A 23,306-nucleotide genomic window follows, 5' to 3' on the forward strand; every position below is an offset into this window, starting at 1 on the left:
AACTGACATGTCAATATTTTTCTAGGAAACAACATATTCAGAGTTCCATCCCCATGGAACTTACTCATCTTCCATGAAACTCTCTCATATCTCTCTTCATTAAATTGCATGTCATGTTATCTTGTTTGCTTATGAGCATGTCATTTAGGTTCTATTTGGTTCACATAATTGTAACATGATGGATAATAGATAACGTTAAACCATGTTTGTTTAAGCCCAACAGTAATCAGATACCGCACTAGAGAAACAGATATAGTCCTATTCAAACTTATTATCGCTATCACTCAAGTGTGAATCATTACCGTTGTCATTTACATTATAATTCGTGAACCAAACATCACCTTGATTTAATGAGAATGAAAATTCCTTGAAACTCCGAGAATAACCTAATTGGACTGGACGCAAATAGTAAATCCTGAGGATGTAGGGGTACGATGGTGTCGTGTTTGGGTTGGAGGTGGTCGGAGCAGTAGAATCATCTCTCGCTGATCATAAGGCACACAGTCCACAGACCAACACAATACTTTTGTACATATTTTGTTCTCACTCATTTACACCTATGAATATATTTTGGTCGATCACTCGTCCTAAGATTGCTCTTGCCGAAGCACACTTAACCCAAAGGTTTTTAAGGTAGGTTTCCGAAAAAGAAGATACACTCTGTTGGTATGAGTATTATATCAATCCTATTAAACATTTGACTAAGCTATCACACAATCCATCGGAGCTAGGATATCACATGTGTGCATGTGGATCCGTCTCACCAACATCGACCGTATTTTTGTGACTGCTTTTCAATCTACACTAGAAGTATTAGTAGTATAGCAAAATAAAAATGGTAGAAGAGACTATGGTCGAGAGCTTGGTAAAAAAGGGCAAAGGGTTGAGGTGTTTGGTACCAGTATTTATTTTTGGAATAATGTGACTATTTTTAAGGTTTGAAAAATAATAACTGACTTTGAACAAAGCTATGGTGACATGTAAAAAAAGGAGTATTGAAGCTGCGAGGACGTGAGAAGGACCCATCGCTACTATCCTTGTAAATCACTTATGGCGTGTTTAGTTTGTGGAGTCACTCTATGCTTCATTAGGTGATGCATCATAAGTTCATTCCATCAATTTTGGTGGAATCAACCCACTCCTCATGTATATACTAATTATTAGCTTATAAGGAATGGGGTGGTGATGGATCAACCCATTCTATTTCACAAACCAAATAAAAAAATGAGGAGTGAGAAGAAGATGGATCACTTCATTCCTCAAACCAAACACACTCTTAAGACTTTGTGTTGCTCATTGTAGAAGTTTGAAACGTGTTTAAACAACTACCGTAACTAATGTTTTGATGTTTACTAGTATAATATCTCTGCGTTGAAACGGTACACAAATTATTTATTAAAATGTTAATGCACAGCGATTACGTGACATAACAATTTATTGGTGTTGCAAACTAGCTGCCGATGTACTTAAAAGGGAAGATGGAGACATACTTCCATAAGGACCATGACCAAGAAGTCGTGGAACTCATTCCAGCTCTGCGCAAAGTGAGCTCGTCTCCACCATCCAAAGGTCGCATATGACTGAAGCAGTAGAGTCATGAAATAGGCACCACAAATCCACTATCAATAAACCAGAGAATGGATGGATATTCATATCCAATCACATGAATCCAATTGAAATCTAATTAAAACCACATTCCTATTCCTATCCAACCTTATCCTTACAATTTACTACATACATTCAATCTAATCCAGTTTAGCTTTACCAAAATCGAAATCCATGCAACATAATCCTAATAATTTACTAAAGGCATTCATCTAATCCAATTTAACTTCACCAAAATTCAAATCCGTCCAGCATATCGCCAGCCGTCACCCAGGCATCCAATCTCTTCGTCAGAGATTATACAGCACTGGAAAACCTAGGCGTACTGTTCATTCGAGCAGTTTCTACCAGCCGTCGTTTCTTGCGTCTAGAACATACGCCGACGTTCTCAAGATGGGCGTTATTTCTGGGGACAATACATCGTCCTCAAGTCGGTCCGGCATTATGGCTAATGATGGTTTCAATGCTGCTGGCTGGCGAGTGGTGGATCATCGGCGTCAACAAGTTCATGGACGTCCCTCGGGTCCTAGCAGTGGGTCTTTCTGTGGACGAGGTAGCTGGGAGATACGTGGTCGCGATGCATGGTGGGGACGTGGTGGATGTTTTCTTGAGCCCACTATGTCACTTGGTTCAGTGGACAGGGCGGTTATGAATAATAGTAGAGGCGTTCAGTCTGAGAAGGCTAGAAAACAGGTTGTCATGGTAGCACCCGGTGTTTTAGACATGGGGAAGAAAAGATGGGAAGATCTTTGTTGCGAAATTTGTGAAGATAATCATGTCCCTCAGGTGTGCCTGGTGTTTAATGTTCCAAAGCCACAGGCAGCCCTATGCGGTTTTGCGGGCGGTGAGTCTGGTTTCTTCCAAATTCTAACTTGGGGATCTAAGGGTGCAATTCCGAGGTCGGATGGTGTTACGACATTCATTACATTGAAGGAAGGTATTGTTTCTGCTGATCTCATTAAGTCAGAGCTCTCAAGACTTATACCGTTGAAGTGGAATTGGTCGGTTCAGAAGCATCCAGATGGCTTTCTAGTACCATTTACGTGTAGTGTTGAGCTTCAGCGCATGATTGCTATGAAATATGTTCATACGTTGGGAGGAGAAGGTATCTTAGTGATTCAGGAGGTTAATCAAAAAATAGAGCCTATTTCTTATCTGTAGAAGGCTTGGGTGAATGTTTACGGGGTTCCTTTTGAAATCCGCTCCTCTCTTCCTTTGTGGGCAATAGGCACTATTTTGGGTGCAACTCAGAAAGTTGATATGCGCTACACCAGGAAAATGGGGGTGGTTCATATTTTGGTGGCAGTGACCAATGTGAATCATATTTCGGAGTCCGCAGAAATAGTAGTTGATGAAGGGTTATATGAGATTTTCTTCAAAGTTGATAAGGTTCTCATAGAGGGGAAGTGGATGGATAACGATAACATGAGTAATCGAGACAAAGATGATTTCTCTGAGAAACATGAAAATGATTCTTTTCAGTTGAAGGAGCTAGCTAAAGATACTGTCATGGAAGATAACTCTTTGCATGGTGATTCTAAGAAGCCTGAAGATGGGACTTGTGCCATGGGGATGGTGTCTCAGCTAGAGAATCAGATTGTTAATGGGTCAGTGGCAAGAACGGGTATTGAACCAGAAGGTCTATCTCTAGGCATGCCGACAGACTTGATGGCACTTACTTCTCCTTTTGTTGATCAGTATGTTGTCACTCACACACATGGTGCTCTTGATCAGTCACCAGGCTGTGGTAGCGGTGATGGGAAGTCCAATTCCTGGCTCGAGCAGTATCCTAGTTGCTCTTCCCTTGCGGGCATGTCACAGGGTGAGGTTGGGTGGACCTTGTCAGGGCCTGCCACCGGTCATTTGTTCCTGAATGAGACTGCATCTCTTGCTGGAGCGGCAGCCGGTATGGTTGTTGAAGATGTCTATGCTCAGCCAAAGGTTGTGATCGAATTGGATGATGGTCATATTAAATCTGTTGGTAACTTACTAAATCACCAGAATATTTTACCTATTTCTCCTTTGTTTAATATTCCCTATCATGTATCTGATCACTCTGTTACTCTGTTATTTGAATCAGATACTCAGGAGAGAGACAGTCATCTAGGACATGTTAATTCCTTTGTAGGGGTCCCTCGCTCAGTTCTCAGGTATTATGTAAGGAATTTAATATTAAAGCCAACATGAGAAATGATGATATGAGACAAGCTCTTTTCTTAAGAGCTCAATCTGATAACAAAGTAATGATAGCATTGCAGGACGCACTGGTGGCTAATTCTCTTACTAAGAGAGTGAAGACTGAAAAGATTAATCATGGTGATCTCATAATAAGTGCGAAGAGGACTAATACTGTTGAAGATATTTTGACCAAAGCACAACGATTGGCAGCAAAGCGTAATCTGGAATTAAGTGAGTCTTCCTTCATCTCCTTTTACCCGGAAGTAATCACTTCTAATTGCGAAAATATTGGGATTACTCTTGGCAGTATGGAAAATCAAGTGTTACAATTGGTGGTTGCTATTAAAAATATTGAGATCGATAGGCTCGTGGTAGCTCCATCTTCCTATAGCAGAAATCCTTTAATTGATGATGAGGAAGCGGAGTTAGATGCTGAATTATCCTACATTTCGATAGGTGGGATGATGGGTCGGATTTGAGCACTTTAGATAGATGTTGTGAGCTTACCGTTGCGCCGCGTAGAAAGAAATCAAACAAGTCTTTCTTAAATGGAAAGGTTAATCATCCTTCTATAAAGCCATTTACACCCTCTAAAATTAGTTTAAAATGAAAGGAATTTTTTGGAATTGTAGAGGTCTAGGGGATTTGGCTAAAGACAATTACTTATCTCACCTTTCTAGAGAACATAGACTTGACTTTATTGCTCTCATGGAGACAGACCGTAGTTCTTTCTTGGATTCTACTTTGAGACATTTTTATAGTGGCGCCGATTTTCTCTGGCACCTCATGCCACCTAGAGGAAGATCAGGAGGGATGATATTAGGGGTGAATCCGGGGGTTTATGACATTGGAGCTATTGATGAAGGTAATTTCTATTGTAAGTTCTGACTTCGAAACAAAGAGGATGGATTCATTTTGGCCCTTTTTGCTATTTATGGCCCAGCTCAAGATGATTTAAAGAATGATTTTTAGCTGAAGTTGTAGGTGCGTGTAGTTCTGAAACACATCCATTTATGATAGGGGGACTTTAATATCATGCGAAGAGCGGAAGACAAAAGTAATGATAACTTCAGCTTTCGATGGCCTAATTTGTTTAATATTATCATAGCGAATTTAGAATTGCGCGAAATTGAAATGGTGGGACGTCAATTTACTTGGTCAAATGATTTGGATCCACCCATGTTTTAAAAGCTTGATAGGGTTTTAATGAGCCCGGAGTGGGAACTTAAATTCCCTAACGTCTCAGTGCAAGCGGTTGACAGATCTCGGTCTAATCATACGCCTCTTCTACTGAATGGTAAAGCCCTCATGAACCTAGGAAATTTCTATTGAGTTTAAATTTGAGTTAGGATGGTTAATTAGAGAGGGATTCTTTGATAGGATTTCTTCTATTTGGCAACAAGAAAAGAGAGGTGAAACCACCATTTATATATGGCAGAACAAGATTAGGTCCCTTCGACAATATTTAATCAAACAACATTTTTAATAGAGAATATATTTTTTTTGTCTTAAGTCTCCTATCTCTTAAAAATGTCATAGGGGTAGGGATTCCAAGGTATGAAATCCATCTTGTCTTAGAATAAAAAGGTAAGAATGATCAGAGTGGAACAGTAGAAGGTGAGATAGGATCAAGTTAAGTATGGAAAGAATCAGAGTAAGGTAAGTATAGAATGAATCAGAATAAGGTAGGTAGGTAAAGGTTTTGTCCATTTCTATCTAGGTTTCGTCCTACAGTCAACATTTCCTCTGATACCACTTCTGTAACACCCGGTTTTAAAGAACAAAGCCGGGTGCATCTCATACATGCGCCAAAGAAGACAACATATACAATAACAGAGTGTATAGAGATAAATGTCATAAAACATCAGAGTATTTATTACATAGCGGAAGACTTATTACAAAATAAAAGTGTAAACATAAAACAAACTAAGGATCGTCGGCGCCAATGTCGACTGAGAAACGCCACCTAGATTAAGTCGAAGGCCTCGGTGTTAGGCGGCTCCTCTTCGACCACCTGTTCTTCTCTTGTGGGGGGGGTGTGAGACAGCAAGAGTGAGCTCACATACGTTCATAGCTCAACAAGTCGTGGGGAATAATGTGGCATGAACTCACCAAAGGTGGGAGTTCATGAAGTGTAAGGCTGGTCAATGAAATAAAGGCTGAAGCTGAGCATTGCTTTTATAAGTTGGTCAAAATTTTATTAGCAGTTACTAAGTGTAAGTAAATACCAAACCATAGTAATAATAAGTAAAAGTAATAATAAAATAATCCCAAATGCAATGAAATGACAGGTTAAGTTTAAGTTCCATAATTTAATCATGTGAGTGTCCGAGCCGCTCATGACCGTGAGCACGGCTAGTATACCAGTTTTACACTCTGCAGAGGTTGCGCATCTTTACCCACAAGTCGTGTTACCCATTTGCCACGGAGTTGATCAGACTCCATACACCTCTACCTAGGAAGTGAGGCAGGGTACCACTACGAGGCCTTTACAAAGTTCCACTAGCTTCAGACTACCCACTACAGTTTATAGGAAGCTCCAGTGCAGGGCTCTTGCCTGACCGCCATCGCAGCAAAATCAACCCAAGGACCTCCCTACACTGACCACTCCCCTACTGCCCTTGCCCCTTTCGGGTAAGGTAGCCCTCCACTAGCTTTCCTAGTTAATCAGCCAAGGGCGTCCCATTAAACCCTTGTGGTAGCACTATTTTCTCGGGTGGTTCTCCATGTTCCCATTAACATAATGATCTTATCATGAACATAAAATAATGAATAAATTATAACAAGTGTAATCCTGAGTAGTGAATATCTCTATACCCAAAACCATATAAAGCAATAGCATGAACTACCCAAAACTTTAGTAGTAAAACCAGTGGTGAAACAAGGTATAAAGATAGTCAAAATCTAGGGTATCCTATTGGGTCCTAGCAAAATTATCCTATGCAGATCATTATGAATAATAAGAACATGAATGGGTAAAAGAAGTGATCAAGGGCACAACTTGCCTTCCACGAGCTCCTGCTCAGCAGTCTCTACTTGTTGAACCTCAGATTCCATAGTGGCTTGCTCGTCTACTCGCATCAATACAATACATACATAGCATAGCATAAATTAACATCACATCAAACATGCAAATAGAATATACAGTAATAAACTAGACATTAAAATAAGATCACAGGAATTGGAATCATTAAATTTGGAGTTACATATTTTAAGTTATGGATTTTCTAAGGTTTTATGCATTTAATACAAGATTAAGTGAAAGAATAATTTTAATGTGTTTGTCATGTCAGAACAGAGGCACTAATGGGTAGACAATATTATTACAAAAATTTAGGAACTGGAATGGACCAATTTGGAGTTTATATGCATTTACTATGAATTAAACAAGTTTTAACATTTATTTATGCATTAAAAACTAATTTCTGATATTAATTCCTGATTTTCAATACTACTGGATTGGGCCTCAAATACTAGGAAGCGCAGGGGCAAGCATGAAAGAATCCCTAGACTCAGTGAATAGTACTCTCTGGTTGGCGGGTTAGTTTTCCTAATATTATAAGGGGTTTTCTTGCGAAATGGCACGGTGAAGAGGTATCGGCCGATAACGACCATCCGATTAGAAATGAACGGTGCCGATTAAATCTAAGTGAGTTACACAACCGCGCACGACCCCGACTGTCAGATCCTGATCCAATGGCTCAAGCGAAATCAGTGAACGGTATTCTCGGGTTTTAATCCTAGCCGTCCAACCGAATCTGACGGCCACGCACACGTCGCCCCAACTTCTAATCCTAATCGCTCGGCAAGGATCCAACGGCTGCACACATATCCCATTCCTAACCCATCATGGCTGTCCACCCAGGGATCGACGGCAGAGGAGTCGTCTTCTCCACGGCGTCCTTCGCGGCCTTCGCGTGCTCGGGAGACACAGCTCCGCCAGCGGGGTGCCCTCAAATGCGTACTGACGTGCACCCAATAGCCTCGCCAGGATCAACGCTATGCGTAGATAAGCATCGGACGAACACAGTGGTGTGTTTCTTACCGGAGCTCGATGCGCAGAGTAGCCGGCTCCGGCGTCCAGCAGCGCGCCGTTGCGTTCGCGAGCAGCGATGGCGAGGCCCCGGTGCCCAACACGGTGACGCAGAGGACGATGTCCACTGTGCGAAGAACACCGCAGGCCCACGCGTGTTGAAGAACCTGGGCCTGCTCCCCCAGCTCCCGAGCTCTCTCTCTCTCTCTCTTTTCTCGACGGCAGAGGCAGTGGATCCACAGGACCCGCGAGTTTATGGGCGAACAGGGCGAAGGAGTCGCGGCCGGCGGTTGTGGCACTTCGGTTATAACCCCCCTTCCTTCCATAGCGGAGTTCGTTTGGTCATCGCGTGGTTCGCGGAGGAGCTGCGAAGCAGACGGACCTAGAAGATCTACAGGGCGAGCACCCGACGTGTGGGGCCCACGCGGCAGGGTCGAGCGCGCAGAAAAAAAATGCCCACGCATGATGTCTGGTGACTGGCCCGCCTGCCAGTAGTGCACGCAAAAGGGGAGAGGGTGCAGTGTCACACCCGGTTTTAAGGAACAAAGCCGGGTGCATCTCATACATGCGCCAAGAAGACAACATATATAATAACAGAGTGTATAGAGATAAATGTCATAAAACATCAGAGTATTTATTACATAGCGGAAGACTTATTACAAAATAAAAGTGTAAACATAAAACGAACTAAGGATCGTTGGCGCCAATGTCGACTGGGAAACGCCACCTAGATCAGATCGAACTCCTCAGTGTTAGGCGGCTCCTCCTGAACCACCTGCTCTTCTCCTGTGGGGGGGTGTGAGACAGCAAGAGTGAGCTCACACATGATCATAGCTCAACAAGTTGTGGGGAACCAGTGGGCATAAACTCACAAAGGTGTGAGTTCATGTGATGTGTAAGGCTAATCAATGATAGGGGTTAAAGCTGAGCATTGCTTTTAAGTAGTTGGTCAAAATTTTATTAGCAGTTACTAAGTGTAAGTAAATACCAAACCATAAGTAAAGTAATAGAACAGAATTAATAACAAACCCATGCAATGCAAATGACCAAATTGAATTTAAGTTCCATAATTTAAACATCAGAGAGTCCTGAGTTGCTCATGACCGCGAGCACGGCTAGTATACCAGTTTTTACACTCTGCAGAGGTTGTACCCTTTACCCACAAGTCGTGTATCCCATGTCGCCAGGGTTTGCAAGGCCCTTAGACACTACCGAGGTGAATGGCTAGGGATCCACTACGAGGCCTATACAAAGTTCCACTAGCTTCCGAAAACCCGCTACAGTTTATAGGAAGTTCCAATGCAGGGTTCCTGGCTGACTGCCATCCCAGCAAAATCAACCAGGGACCTCCCTACACTGACCACTCCCCTACTGCCCTTGCCCCTTTCGGGTAAGGTAGTCTTCCACTAGCTTTCCTAATTAATCAGCCAAGGGCGTCCCATTAAACCCTTGTGGTGGCACGTGTTACTCAAGTTAAGCTCTATGTTCCAATTAACATTAATGATCTCAACATGAACATAAATAGAATAACAAAAAAGAATAATTGGAACATAGATATAATAAATGATTATCCCAAAACCAGGTAAAGCAATAGCAAACTACCCAGTGATTCAGGGGTAAACAAGGTAATGAGATAAACAAATCTAGGGTGACCTATTGGGTCCCATCAAAATTAACCTATGCCTGGATAAGTGATATTAAAGAGCATTATTAGGTAAAAAGTGGTCAAGGGCACAACTTGCCTTCAATGAGCTCCTGCTCAGCTACTTCAACCTGCTGCTCACCAGGATCCTCAGCAACGGGCTCTTCTACTCGCCACAATACAAACAAGCACAGTGCATATAGAGAAATTAACATTACACCAAACATATAAACAAAATACACAGTAATAATCTATACATTAAAATAAAATTCTAGGAACAGAAATCATAATTTTTGGAGTTATAGGATTTAAGTTATGCATTTTCAAAGGTTTTATGTGCTTTAAATAGGATTAAGTGGTAAATAAATTTCTTACTGTTTTCATGACATAACAGAGGCTCTAGGTGATAAAGAATAAAATTACAAAATTATAGGAATTGGAATGGATTAATTTGGAGCAAGTATGAATTTTCTATGAATTATTGAAGATGTAGCACTTATTTTTGTATTAAAAATACATTTTCTAATTCATTTACTCAAATTAAATGGGTTCTGGACTGGGCCTCATTTTCTGCAAAGTATAGGGGCTAAACCAGAAGAATACCTAAGACTCGGTGCACTGTGCAATGGACGGCGGGTTCTATATAATAAAAACACAGGGGCGCATGTGCAAAACCAACCCGCGAAGGGGTATCTTGTGTTTTCAGCCGTTGGATTAGAAACCGGCGCACCAGATTACACCTCCCATTTAATTGAAGCGGTACGAAATCTCCGCCGTTGGATCTGAGATCCACGATCCAAACCGCGAACATGCTCTGGCCTAATCGCTACCGCCCGATCCCAATCTGACCGCCTGCATTTAATGAATCCAAAGGGGTACGCCAGGTCTGATCCAGGCCGATCGTCAGGGAATGGACGGCCAGATGTCTTTCTCCCACCCAAAACCAACCGCGGCGGCGCCGCCCACCCGTCGACGAGCCACGGCGGGGCGATTTTCCGGCGAACTACGATTCGACAGGCCCGTGGTCCAAATCTCGATCAATTTAGCCTACACGACGCGGAGTGCAACGCGAAATTAGAGGGGAGGTTCTTACCCAAATTGCCGATGCAGGTGAGGCAGTCCGCGGCGAGCTGCAGCGCGGAGCTTCCTTTGTCGTCCGATGAGCAATTCACCCCTCGACGCAGGCGGTAGGTTCCGACCGCGGGCACAGACGCTTCCCACAGAGGCTTGCGAACACCAAAGACCCCACTCCGAGGTCGGATTCCCGGTGTTGATGGTTTCCACCGGTGGCGCAATGGGGGGGTCACACGGTGGCACCCGCACACTCTTTCTTCCTCCCTAGGCTCGACTTCTCGGCGTCGGTTGCTAAGAACGACCCGTAGGGAGGGTCGGGGGGCACGGGTTCGAGTTCTTATCCTCCCCCATCCGAGCCCTGGTCCAATGGCGTGCATCCCGGATGGCGACAAAAGCGGCGCGGTAGGTTCGCTGGTTGTTGCGAAGAAGATGGAGTAGCACTGACGTAGTTGGCCCACGGGTCAGTGACTAGGTGACGAGCGCGCGGCGCAGCGGATGGCGAGCGGCTGAGACCGACAATGGGGCCCAAGTGCAGAGAGTAGCCAGCGCGCGCGCGAAGTAAGGGCGGCTGACGGTGAGGGCCCGCGTAGCAGCGATACTTTACTGCGCACGGTGGAAAGGTCTGGGCCGCGCGAGGTGAGGACGGTGGTGGGCCGAATTGGCGCCAGACGGCCCAGTTAAGGTTAGGTCTCTCTTTTCTTTTATATTTTCTTTCCTTCTCTATTCCCTTTCAAATTTAAATCCCAAATTTGAATTCCAACTTGTTTGTGAGCTTCTTAACTGAGTTAAGTACTTTAATTAAAATATTAGTGGGGGCAAAATATATTCTTTCATACATTTATTTTCCTCTATTTTGTATAATCCTCCTCCTCTCTTTTCTTAATTCTAGGATTATCTAGGATTTAAATCCCCATTTGGATATTCACCTATTTCTTTTTGCATTATTATAATATTTTCACAAAAATGCACACACAAATAAAATATTCAGCATGATGCATGGATTTAGTAGCATATCTTTTTATTACTTGTTCTTGGACATGGTGTTCACATATGATGATTCACAAAGACCAAATTCACATAAAGAGAAATTGTTTTCTCTATTGGTATTCTTTCTAGCAATTTACAAAGTGGGTGTTACAAATCCTACCCCCCTTAAAAATAATCTCGTCCCCGAGATTTAAGAAGAACTAGAGAAAAGGTGGGGAAAATCTATACGAAGCTCTTCTTCTCTTTCCCAAGTTGCTTCATCTTCACCGTGGTGACTCCATTGGACTTTGCACATCTTTATCACCTTATTTCTTGTAACTCGAGTCAAAGTATCCAAAATCTTGATCGGGTACTCCGTGTAAGTCAAATCACCTTGAACACTGAGTTCATCCATGGGTAACTGTTCCTCGGGAACACGGAGACACTTCTTAAGTTGAGACACGTGGAACACATTATGCACATCTGATAGACTAGCAGGTAACTCAAGTTGGTAGGCCATCTCTCCAACTCTCCTAAAGATCAAGAATGGTCCAATATAGCGAGGGGACAATTTGCCCTTAACTTTGAATCTCCTCATTCCACGAAGTGGTGATACCTTGAGATACACATAATCTCCTTCTTCGAATTCTAGTGGCCTCCTTCTATTATCAGCATAGCTCTTTTGCCTGGTTTGAGCCACCCTCAAATTCTCTCGAATTATACGAACTTGTTCTTCTGCTTCTTGAATCAGTTCAGGCCCAAAGAACTGTCTCTCCCCAGTCTGATCCCAATACAAAGGAGTCCTGCACTTTCTCCCATATAAAGCTTCAAAAGGTGACATCTTCAGACTGGCTTGATAGCTATTATTGTATGAGAATTCAGCATAAGGTAGACTCTTATCCCAACTTCCTCCGTGCTGAAGGGCACATGCTCTCAACATATCTTCCAATACTTGATTAGTCCTTTCAGTCTGTCCATCAGTTTGAGGGTGATAAGCCGTACTAAAATTCAACCTTGTACTCATATTCTCGTGAAAGCTTCTCCAAAATCTTGAGGTAAACTGTGAACCTCGATCAGACACGATCTTCTTTGGTACTCCATGTAAACACACAATCCGAGCCATATATAACTCTGCTAGCTGAGAACCTTTGTAAGTAGTCTTGACAGGAATAAAGTGAGCCACTTTAGTCAATCTATCCACAATCACCCATATAGCATCATATCCTTTCTGGGTGCGAGGCAATCCAGTAATGAAATCCATACCAATCTCTTCCCATTTCCACTCGGGTATCTTCAGTGGATGCAGTAGTCCAGCTGGCCTCTGGTGTTCAGCCTTAACCCTTTGACATACATCGCACATAGCCACATGTGCAGCTACATCTCTTTTCAATCCGTACCACCAATACTTCCGCTTCAAATCCTGATACATCTTAGTACTACCAGGATGAATAGAGTAATCCGAGTCGTGGGCCTCTTTCAATATAGTCTCTCGAAGGCTTTTAATATCAGGAACACACATTCTGTCCTTGAACCATACAGTGCCTTGCTCGTCTTCCGTGAATTCCGGAACTCGACCTTCAGTAATCAGATCCTTAATCTCTTTTATTTTAGCATCACCAATTTGTCCTTTGCGGATCTCTTGCTCCAAAGTAGGTTCCACATCAATAGTAACTCCTTCAGTATGAGCAACTATCCCCAGGTTAAGTCTCCTGAAATCCTCAACAATCTCATCGGGTAGCTGGGCAACAATAGCTGAATGAACATGCTCCTTGCGACTCAAGGCGTCTGCAACCAAATTAGCCTTGCCCGGGTGATAGTGAATCTCCAAATCATAATCCTTTATAAGCTCCAACCAACAACGTTGCCTAAGGTTGAGATCCTTCTGAGTGAATATATACTTCAAACTCTTATGATCCGTATATACTTGGCACTTGGTCCCCATAATGTAATGTCTCCAAATCTTAAGTGCATGCACAACTGCTGCCAATTCCAAGTCATGAGTGGGGTAGTTCAATTCATGCTTCCGCAACTGACGAGATGCATAGGCAATCACATGTCCTTCTTGCATAAGCACACATCCAAGTCCTTGGCCACATGCATCACAATAAATGTCAAATCCCTTCTGCAGATCTGGCATAATCAATACTGGTGGCGACATCAACCTCTTCTTCAAGAGATCAAAGCTGTCTTGACACTTCTCGTCCCACTTAAATTCTTTTCCTTTCTCCAAAAGCGAGGTCATAGGCTTAGCAATCTTAGAAAATCCTTCAATAAATCTCCGATAATATCCTGCTAATCCCAAGAAACTCCGAATCTCAGTAACTGTAGTGGGTACTCTCCACTCCATTATCTCCTTAACTTTAGCAGGATCCACTGAAATTCCTCCATTAGAAATAATATGACCAAGAAATGGCACCTCGCCAATCCAAAACTCGCACTTGCTGAACTTGGCATAGAGTTGATTATCTCGTAGCTTCTGTAGCACCATCCTCAGATGTTCCTCATGATCGTTATCACTCTGAGAATAAATGAGAATATCGTCGATGAATACCACGACGAATCTGTCCAAATACTCCATAAACACCTTGTTCATCAAGTTCATAAAATAAGCTGGCGCATTGGTTAATCCAAACGACATAACAGTAAACTCATATAATCCATATCTAGTCGAGAAAGCCGTCTTGGGAATGTCCGATGGTCTAATCCTCATCTGATGGTATCCCGATCGGAGATCAATCTTCGAGAATACTCTAGCACCTCTCATCTGATCAAATAAATCCTCAATACGGGGCAACGGATACTTGTTCTTCACTGTAACATCATTAAGTGATCTATAATCCACACACATCCGCTGCGATCCATCCTTCTTCTGTACAAACAAGACCGGTGCTCCCCAAGGTGAGGAACTCGGACGAATGTACCCAGCCTCTTGTAACTCAGTTAACTGCTTCTTAAGCTCCTTCAACTCCTCTACGGACATTCTATATGGCCGTTTAGAAATAGGGGCGGTTCCAGGTAAGAGATCAATAACAAACTCAACTTCTCTCTCAGGTGGCATCCCTGGTAACTCCTCTGGAAAGACATCTGGAAAATCTCTAACCACCCGGATGTTGTCACCAACAAACTCCTCTGGTATAAAGAACATTGCACGCATGGGTGAGGAGGTTACTGCAATATTAACTTGAAACCTTTCGCCCTTAGTAGTAGTGAGTTCTACGGTACCTCTACCACATGCTATAACGGCCTTTGCCTTTCTTAGCCATGACATACCAAGGATCAAATCTATACTGCTTGACTCCAATATTATAGCAGTAGCTCCAAATTCTCTACCCATAATGGTTAATGTCAATCTACGTGTCATTTGATTCGCCTCAACAGGCCCCTTAGGTGTAATTACTATCATGGGTTTTCTCATATTTAGCAGTGGTATTTCATTTGTGTTGGCATATCTAGCAGACATGAATGAATGTGTAGCTCCAGAATCAAATAATATTGTTGCAGGAATTGCATTAACATAAAACATACCAATTACGAGGTCCCCTCCATCCGGAGTAGCATCAACGCTGACTTGATTAACCTTGGCAATAGAATATCCCTTGCCAGAACTTGGTGTTTGTTGCCGGTGCTGAACTGGAGTAGTAGCCATCCTCTGTGGGCAGACATTTGCATAGTGACCAGTCTTCCCACACTTGAAACAAGTAGTGCCTGGACTCTGTCCTGAAAACTTCGTCGGGGTGCCAGTAGGGGTAGCCTGTCGAGGAGGTGGAGTCCTCAATGGTGATTGCTGAACTGGGCGTGGTCCTCCTGGTCGGGTCGGTGTACCCTGTGGTGAACTGTAGCGAGGACGAACACTGCTGCTTCCTTGTCCTTGAGATATTGCCTTTCTCTTCAAATCTCCCAGCTGAACACGCTTGTGTTCAATAGCAAGAGCCTTATCCAACAGTCTCTGAAATGATGGAAATGTGTGTGCAACCAGTGCATACTGTAGTGGTCCATTAAGTCCTTCAATAAAATGCTCCTGCTTCCTCTCGTCTTCAGCAACTTCTTCAGGGGCATATCTGGATAACTGAATAAACTTGTCGCGGTACTCGCTGACTGACATACTCCCTTGCTTCAGCGACAGAAATTCCTTCTTCTTGATCTTTATCATACCAGCTGGAATATGGTAGTTCCTGAATTGTGTACTGAACTCTGCCCAAGTAATAGTATCCGCAGCATCATGGGCAGCAGTATAAGAATCCCACCAGTCCGCAGCAGGACCAGTCAGACGTCCAGAAGCATATAAAACCTTCTCCCGATCAGTGCACTGTGCAATATTCAGCATCTTCTCAACAGACTTCAGCCAATCATCCGCGTCCAGTGGATCAGGTGAGCTAGCGAATGTAGGTGGCTTATGACTCATGAACTCCCGGTGCTTATCACGGGGTGGAACTGGTGGTGGTGGTGGAGGCAGTGGCACTTGTTGCTGCTGTTGCTGTTGTTGTTGTTGCTGTTGTTGTGCCCTCCTTTCCTGGCGTATCTCATCCCGCTCCTGGCGCAACTCCTGCCGTATATCTTCTCTTTCCTGACGCATCTCTTGGCGTTCCTGCTGCATCTGGGCACGCATATCAGCCATAGTATCTGCCATTTGCTGCATCACAGCCATCTGAGCAGCAACCAGTGGGTCAACTCCGCCTGGTGGAGGATGAGGAGGATCCATCTCTGCAGGTTGTGGCTGGGGTTGCCTGTATATTCTCCGAGTGTGTCGATTGGGAGGCAAATCAATTCCACCACCCCGCCTGGTATTGACCATCTGAGTTAGATACATATGGTAAGAAAATAGTAGACAAGGCAGGTATTTACAAGCAAGTTACTTTGGGGAATTTTATTAGCTAAGCAGATTAATATTTTACCTACTAAAGCTAATTCAACACCTTATGTTGGTACATGCTAAGATGTCCATCTATAATTCAATCAATCAAAGAAGCAAATCAGGCATTTAGCATCAGCACAATCAAACAACATTTTTAAAGAAAATAGTTTTAAATTTTTTTTTGTCTTAGGTCCCCTATATCTTAAAAGATCATAGTGGTAGGATTCCAAAGTGTGAAATCCATCTTGTCTTAGAGTAGAAAAGGTAAGAATGATCAGAGTAGAACAGTAGAAGGTGAGACAGGATCAAGTTAAGTATGGAAAGAATCAGAGTAAGGTAAGTATAGAATGAATCAGAATAAGGTAAGTAGGAAAGGGGTTTGTCCATTTCTATCTAGGTTTCGTCCTACGGTCAACATTTCCTCTGAGACCACTTCTGTCACACCCGGTTTTAAGGAACAAAGCCGGGTGCATCTCATACATGCGCCAAGAAGACAACATATATAATAACAGAGTGTATAGAGATAAATGTCATAAAACATCAGAGTATTTATTACATAGCGGAAGACTTATTACAAAATAAAAGTGTAAACATAAAACGAACTAAGGATCGTTGGCGCCAATGTCGACTGGGAAACGCCACCTAGATCAGATCGAACTCCTCAGTGTTAGGCGGCTCCTCCTGAACCACCTGCTCTTCTTCTGTGGGGGGGGGGGGGGGTGTGAGACAGCAAGAGTGAGCTCACACATGATCATAGCTCAACAAGTTGTGGGGAACCAGTGGGCATAAACTCACAAAGGTGTGAGTTCATGTGATGTGTAAGGCTAATCAATGATAGGGGTTAAAGCTGAGCATTGCTTTTAAGTAGTTGGTCAAAATTTTATTAGCAGTTACTAAGTGTAAGTAAATACCAAACCATAAGTAAAGTAATAGAACAGAATTAATAACAAACCCATGCAATGCAAATGACCAAATTGAATTTAAGTTCCATAATTTAAACATCAGAGAGTCCTGAGTTGCTCATGACCGCGAGCACGGCTAGTATACCAGTTTTTACACTCTGCAGAGGTTGTACCCTTTACCCACAAGTCGTGTATCCCATGTCGCCAGGGTTTGCAAGGCCCTTAGACACTACCGAGGTGAATGGCTAGGGATCCACTACGAGGCCTATACAAAGTTCCACTAGCTTCCGAAAACCCGCTACAGTTTATAGGAAGTTCCAATGCAGGGTTCCTGGCTGACTGCCATCCCAGCAAAATCAACCAGGGACCTCCCTACACTGACCACTCCCCTACTGCCCTTGCCCCTTTCGGGTAAGGTAGTCTTCCACTAGCTTTCCTAATTAATCAGCCAAGGGCGTCCCATTAAACCCTTGTGGTGGCACGTGTTACTCAAGTTAAGCTCTATGTTCCAATTAACATTAATGATCTCAACATGAACATAAATAGAATAACAAAAAAGAATAATTGGAACATAGATATAATAAATGATTATCCCAAAACCAGGTAAAGCAATAGCAAACTACCCAGTGATTCAGGGGTAAACAAGGTAATGAGATAAACAAATCTAGGGTGACCTATTGGGTCCCATCAAAATTAACCTATGCCTGGATAAGTGATATTAAAGAGCATTATTAGGTAAAAAGTGGTCAAGGGCACAACTTGCCTTCAATGAGCTCCTGCTCAGCTACTTCAACCTGCTGCTCACCAGGATCCTCAGCAACGGGCTCTTCTACTCGCCACAATACAAACAAGCACAGTGCATATAGAGAAATTAACATTACACCAAACATATAAACAAAATACACAGTAATAATCTATACATTAAAATAAAATTCTAGGAACAGAAATCATAATTTTTGGAGTTATAGGATTTAAGTTATGCATTTTCAAAGGTTTTATGTGCTTTAAATAGGATTAAGTGGTAAATAAATTTCTTACTGTTTTCATGACATAACAGAGGCTCTAGGTGATAAAGAATAAAATTACAAAATTATAGGAATTGGAATGGATTAATTTGGAGCAAGTATGAATTTTCTATGAATTATTGAAGATGTAGCACTTATTTTTGTATTAAAAATACATTTTCTAATTCATTTACTCAAATTAAATGGGTTCTGGACTGGGCCTCATTTTCTGCAAAGTATAGGGGCTAAACCAGAAGAATACCTAAGACTCGGTGCACTGTGCAATGGACGGCGGGTTCTATATAATAAAAACACAGGGGCGCATGTGCAAAACCAACCCGCGAAGGGGTATCTTGTGTTTTCAGTCGTTGGATTAGAAACCGGCGCACCAGATTACACCTCCCATTTAATTGAAGCGGTACGAAATCTCCACCGTTGGATCTGAGATCCACGATCCAAACCGCGAACATGCTCTGGCCTAATCGCTACCGCCCGATCCCAATCCGACCGCCTGCATTTAATGAATCCAAAGGGGTACGCCAGGTCTGATCCAGGCCGATCGTCAGGGAATGGGCGGCCAGATGTCTTTCTCCCACCCAAAACCAACCGCGGCGGCGCCGCCCACCCGTCGACGAGCCACGGCGGGGCGATTTTCCGGCGAACTACGATTCGACAGGCCCGTGGTCCAAATCTCGATCAATTTAGCCTACACGACGCGGAGTGCAACGCGAAATTAGAGGGGAGGTTCTTACCCAAATTGCCGATGCAGGTGAGGCAGTCCGCGGCGAGCTGCAGTGCGGAGCTTCCTTTGTCGTCCGATGAGCAATTCACCCCTCGACGCAGGCGGTAGGTTCCGACCGCGGGCACAGACGCTTCCCACAGAGGCTTGCGAACACCAAAGACCCCACTCCGAGGTCGGATTCCCGGTGTTGATGGTTTCCACCGGTGGCGCAATGGGGGGGTCACACGGTGGCACCCGCACACTCTTTCTTCCTCCCTAGGCTCGACTTCTCGGCGTCGGTTGCTAAGAACGACCCGTAGGGAGGGTCGGGGGGCACGGGTTCGAGTTCTTATCCTCCCCCATCCGAGCCCTGGTCCAATGGCGTGCATCCCGGATGGCGACAAAAGCGGCGCGGTAGGTTCGCTGGTTGTTGCGAAGAAGATGGAGTAGCACTGACGTAGTTGGCCCACGGGTCAGTGACTGGGTGACGAGCGCGCGGCGCAGCGGATGGCGAGCGGCTGAGACCGACAATGGGGCCCAAGTGCAGAGAGTAGCCAGCGCGCGCGCGAAGTAAGGGCGGCTGACGGTGAGGGCCCGCGTAGCAGCGATACTTTACTGCGCACGGTGGAAAGGTCTGGGCCGCGCGAGGTGAGGACGGTGGTGGGCCGAATTGGCGCCAGACGGCCCAGTTAAGGTTAGGTCTCTCTTTTCTTTTATATTTTCTTTCCTTCTCTATTCCCTTTCAAATTTAAATCCCAAATTTGAATTCCAACTTGTTTGTGAGCTTCTTAACTGAGTTAAGTACTTTAATTAAAATATTAGTGGGGGCAAAATATATTCTTTCATACATTTATTTTCCTCTATTTTGTATAATCCTCCTCCTCTCTTTTCTTAATTCTAGGATTATCTAGGATTTAAAACCCCATTTGGATATTCACCTATTTCTTTTTGCATTATTATAATATTGTCACAAAAATGCACACACAAATAAAATATTCAGCATGATGCATGGATTTAGTAGCATATCTTTTTATTACTTGTTCTTGGACATGGTGTTCACATATGATGATGCACAAAGACCAAATTCACATAAAGAGAAATTGTTTTCTCTATTGGTATTCTTTCTAGCAATTTACAAAGTGGGTGTTACATGCAGCTGGGCCGTCCGACGCGCAGAGGGAAGCCTGGCTGGGCTGAAATGAGTGCTGCAGCCCATTTAGGTCAAAATTCCTTTCACTTTTTCTCTAATTTTCTTCTTCTCCTATTTTTAATTCCCAATTTGAATCTCAAGTAGGACTTTGAATTTTGTACTCAAATTAAAGATAGATTTTTAATCATACCAGTATGGTTGAGTTGATATTTTTTTATAAACTTCGTTTTATATTTTATAATATCTCCATCTTCCTTTTCTATTTTCAAATCAATTTTCGATTTAGGGTTTATTTTAAAATCCTCATCCCATTATCATTACATTTTATTCATATTATTATTGCTTTTAATGCACGAACAAAAATCCAAAATGATGCAATGGTTTATTTGTGTCGTAGTGAAGTTTTACTCATTTTTAAACATGACCAGACACATGTGATGATAAATGGGGATGCACATATATTCAAAGGAGACAATTCCTCTTTTATTCTCCCTTACAATTTGAGTATTACAAATCCTACCCCCCTTAAAAATAATCTCGTCCTCGAGATTTAAGGAGATATAGGGAAAAGATGGGGAAAATCTATGCGAAGCTCTTCTTCTCTTTCCCAAGTTGCTTCATCTTCTCCGTGGTGACTCCATTGTACTTTGCACATCTTTATCACCTTATTTCTTGTAACTCGAGTCAAAATGTCCAGAATCTTGATTGGGTACTCAGCATAAGTCACATCATCTTGAATGCTAAGATCTTCCATTGATAGTTGCTCCTCAGGTACCCTGAGGCACTTCTTTAGTTGGGACACATGGAATACATCATGTACATCTGACAGATGATTGGGTAACTCCAGTTGATATGCAACTTCTCCCACTCGCTTTAAGATCAAGAAAGGCCCAATGAAGCGAGGGGACAGCTTTCCTTTAACTTTAAATCTCCTCATACCCCGGAGAGGTGACACCTTCAAATAGACATGATCACCCTCCTTAAACTCCAGTAATCTTCTTCTATTATCAACATAACTCTTTTGCCTGGATTGTGCAACTCTCAAATTTTCTCTTATCATTCGAACTTGTTCTTCTGCCTCTTGTATAAGTTCAGGCCCAAAGAACTGTCTTTCTCCAGTCTGATCCCAATATAGAGGGGTCCTGCACTTCCTGCCATATAAAGCCTCGAATGGTGACATCTTCAAACTGGCCTGGTAGCTATTATTATAAGAAAACTCAGCATAGGGTAAGCTCTTCTCCCAACTGCCACCATGCTTGAGGGCACAAGCTCTTAACATATCTTCCAGCACTTGATTAGTTCTCTCTGTCTGTCCATCAGTCTGGGGATGGTAGGCTGAGCTAAAATTCAACTTTGTATCCAAGCTCTCATGCAACTTCTTCCAATATCGAGAAGTAAACTGCGATCCTCGATCAGACACTATCTTCTTAGGCACTCCATGTAGACAAACTATCCGAGTCATATACAATTCTGCTAGCTTGGCTCCCGTGTAATTCGTCCTCACAAGTATGAAATGAGCCACTTTTGTCAATCTGTCCACAATTACCCAAATAGAGTCGTACCCAGCAGGGGTGCGGGGTAGTCCAACAATAAAATCCATACCAATTTCTTCCCATTTCCACTCGGGTATCTTCAACGGGTGCAATAGTCCAGCGGGTCTTTGATGTTCGGCCTTAACTCTTTGACATACATCACACTTAGCCACATGAGCAGCAACATCTCTTTTCAGTCCATACCACCAATACTTTTGCTTCAAATCTTGATACATCTTAGTGCTTCCAGGGTGGATGGAGTAATCAGAATCATGAGCTTCTTTCAATATAGCCTCACGGAGGCTATCGATCTCTGGAACACATATCCGATCTTTGAACCATATAGTACCTTGCTCATCCTCCGTGAATTCCGGAACTCGACCATCCGTGATCAAATCCTTAATCTCTTGAATCTTAGCATCACCAACCTGACCTTTACGAATCTCTTGCTCCAAGGTAGGTTCCAACTCAATGGTAACTCCTTCAGTGTGAGCAATTATCCCTAGGTTAAGTCTCCTGAAATCCTCAACAATCTCATCGGGTAACTGGGCAACAACAGCTAGATGAACATGCTCCTTCCGACTCAAGGCATCTGCGACCAAATTCGCCTTGCCCGGGTGATAGTGAATCTCCAAATCATAATCCTTGATGAGCTCCAACCAACGGCGTTGCCTAAGGTTGAGATCCTTCTGAGTGAATATATACTTCAAACTCTTATGATCCGTGTATATTTGGCACTTAGTTCCCATAATGTAGTGTCTCCAAATCTTAAGTGCATGCACAACGACAGCTAGTTCCAAGTCATGAGTGGGGTAGTTCAGTTCATGCTTCCGCAACTGACGAGATGCATAGGCAATCACATGTCCTTCTTGCATAAGCACACATCCAAGTCCTTGGCCACATGCATCACAGTAAATGTCAAATCCCTTCTGCAGATCTGGCATAATCAATACTGGAGGTGACATCAATCTCTCCTTCAACTGATCAAAGCTTTCTTGGCACTTCTCATCCCACTTAAATTCTCTTCCTTTTTCCAAAAGCGATGTCATAGGCTTAGCAATTTTAGAGAACCCTTCAATAAATCTCCGATAATATCCTGCGAGTCCCAAGAAACTCCGAATCTCAGTAACTGTAGTGGGCACTCTCCACTCCATTATCTCCTTCACTTTAGCAGGATCCACTGCTATTCCTCCATTAGAAATAATATGACCAAGGAATGGCACCTTGTCAATCCAAAACTCGCACTTGCTAAACTTAGCATAGAGTTGATTATCTCGTAGCTTCTGTAGCACCAACCTTAGATGTTCCTCGTGATCACTATCACTCTGAGAATAAATAAGAATATCGTCGATGAATACCACGACGAATCTGTCCAAATACTCCATAAACACCTTATTCATCAAATTCATGAAATAAGCTGGTGCATTGGTCAATCCAAACGACATAACAGTAAACTCATATAATCCATATCGAGTCGAGAAAGCCATCTTGGGAATATCTGATGGTCTAATCCTCATCTGATGGTATCCCGATCGGAGATCAATCTTCGAGAATACCCTAGCACCTCTCATCTGATCAAATAGATCCTCAATACGGGGCAACGGATACTTGTTCTTCACAGTAACATCATTAAGTGATCTATAGTCC

The 23,306-nt window shown here is 43.1% G+C and overlaps 1 protein-coding gene across 3 annotated transcripts in view; it reads left to right on the forward strand.

Annotated features, from left to right (window-relative positions):
* Window positions 1–20,286, forward strand: part of LOC103637010 (sugar transporter ERD6-like 6) — a 33,154-nt gene extending 12,868 nt beyond the window's left edge. For 2 of the 3 annotated variants that reach the window (XM_020542836.2, XM_020542837.2), the window contains one exon: window positions 20,134–20,286. In XM_020542836.2, coding sequence (XP_020398425.1) covers window positions 20,134–20,179 — 46 coding nt within the window. In that variant the 3' untranslated portion in view covers window positions 20,180–20,286. The remainder of the gene's footprint in view (window positions 1–20,133) is intronic. The other variant, XM_020542834.3, reaches the window with a different exon arrangement.
* The last annotated feature ends 3,020 nt before the right edge of the window (window positions 20,287–23,306 follow it).

Source organism: Zea mays, chromosome 8 (assembly GCF_902167145.1).
Source record: "Zea mays cultivar B73 chromosome 8, Zm-B73-REFERENCE-NAM-5.0, whole genome shotgun sequence".
In the NCBI taxonomy this organism is placed as follows: domain Eukaryota; kingdom Viridiplantae; phylum Streptophyta; class Magnoliopsida; order Poales; family Poaceae; genus Zea; species Zea mays.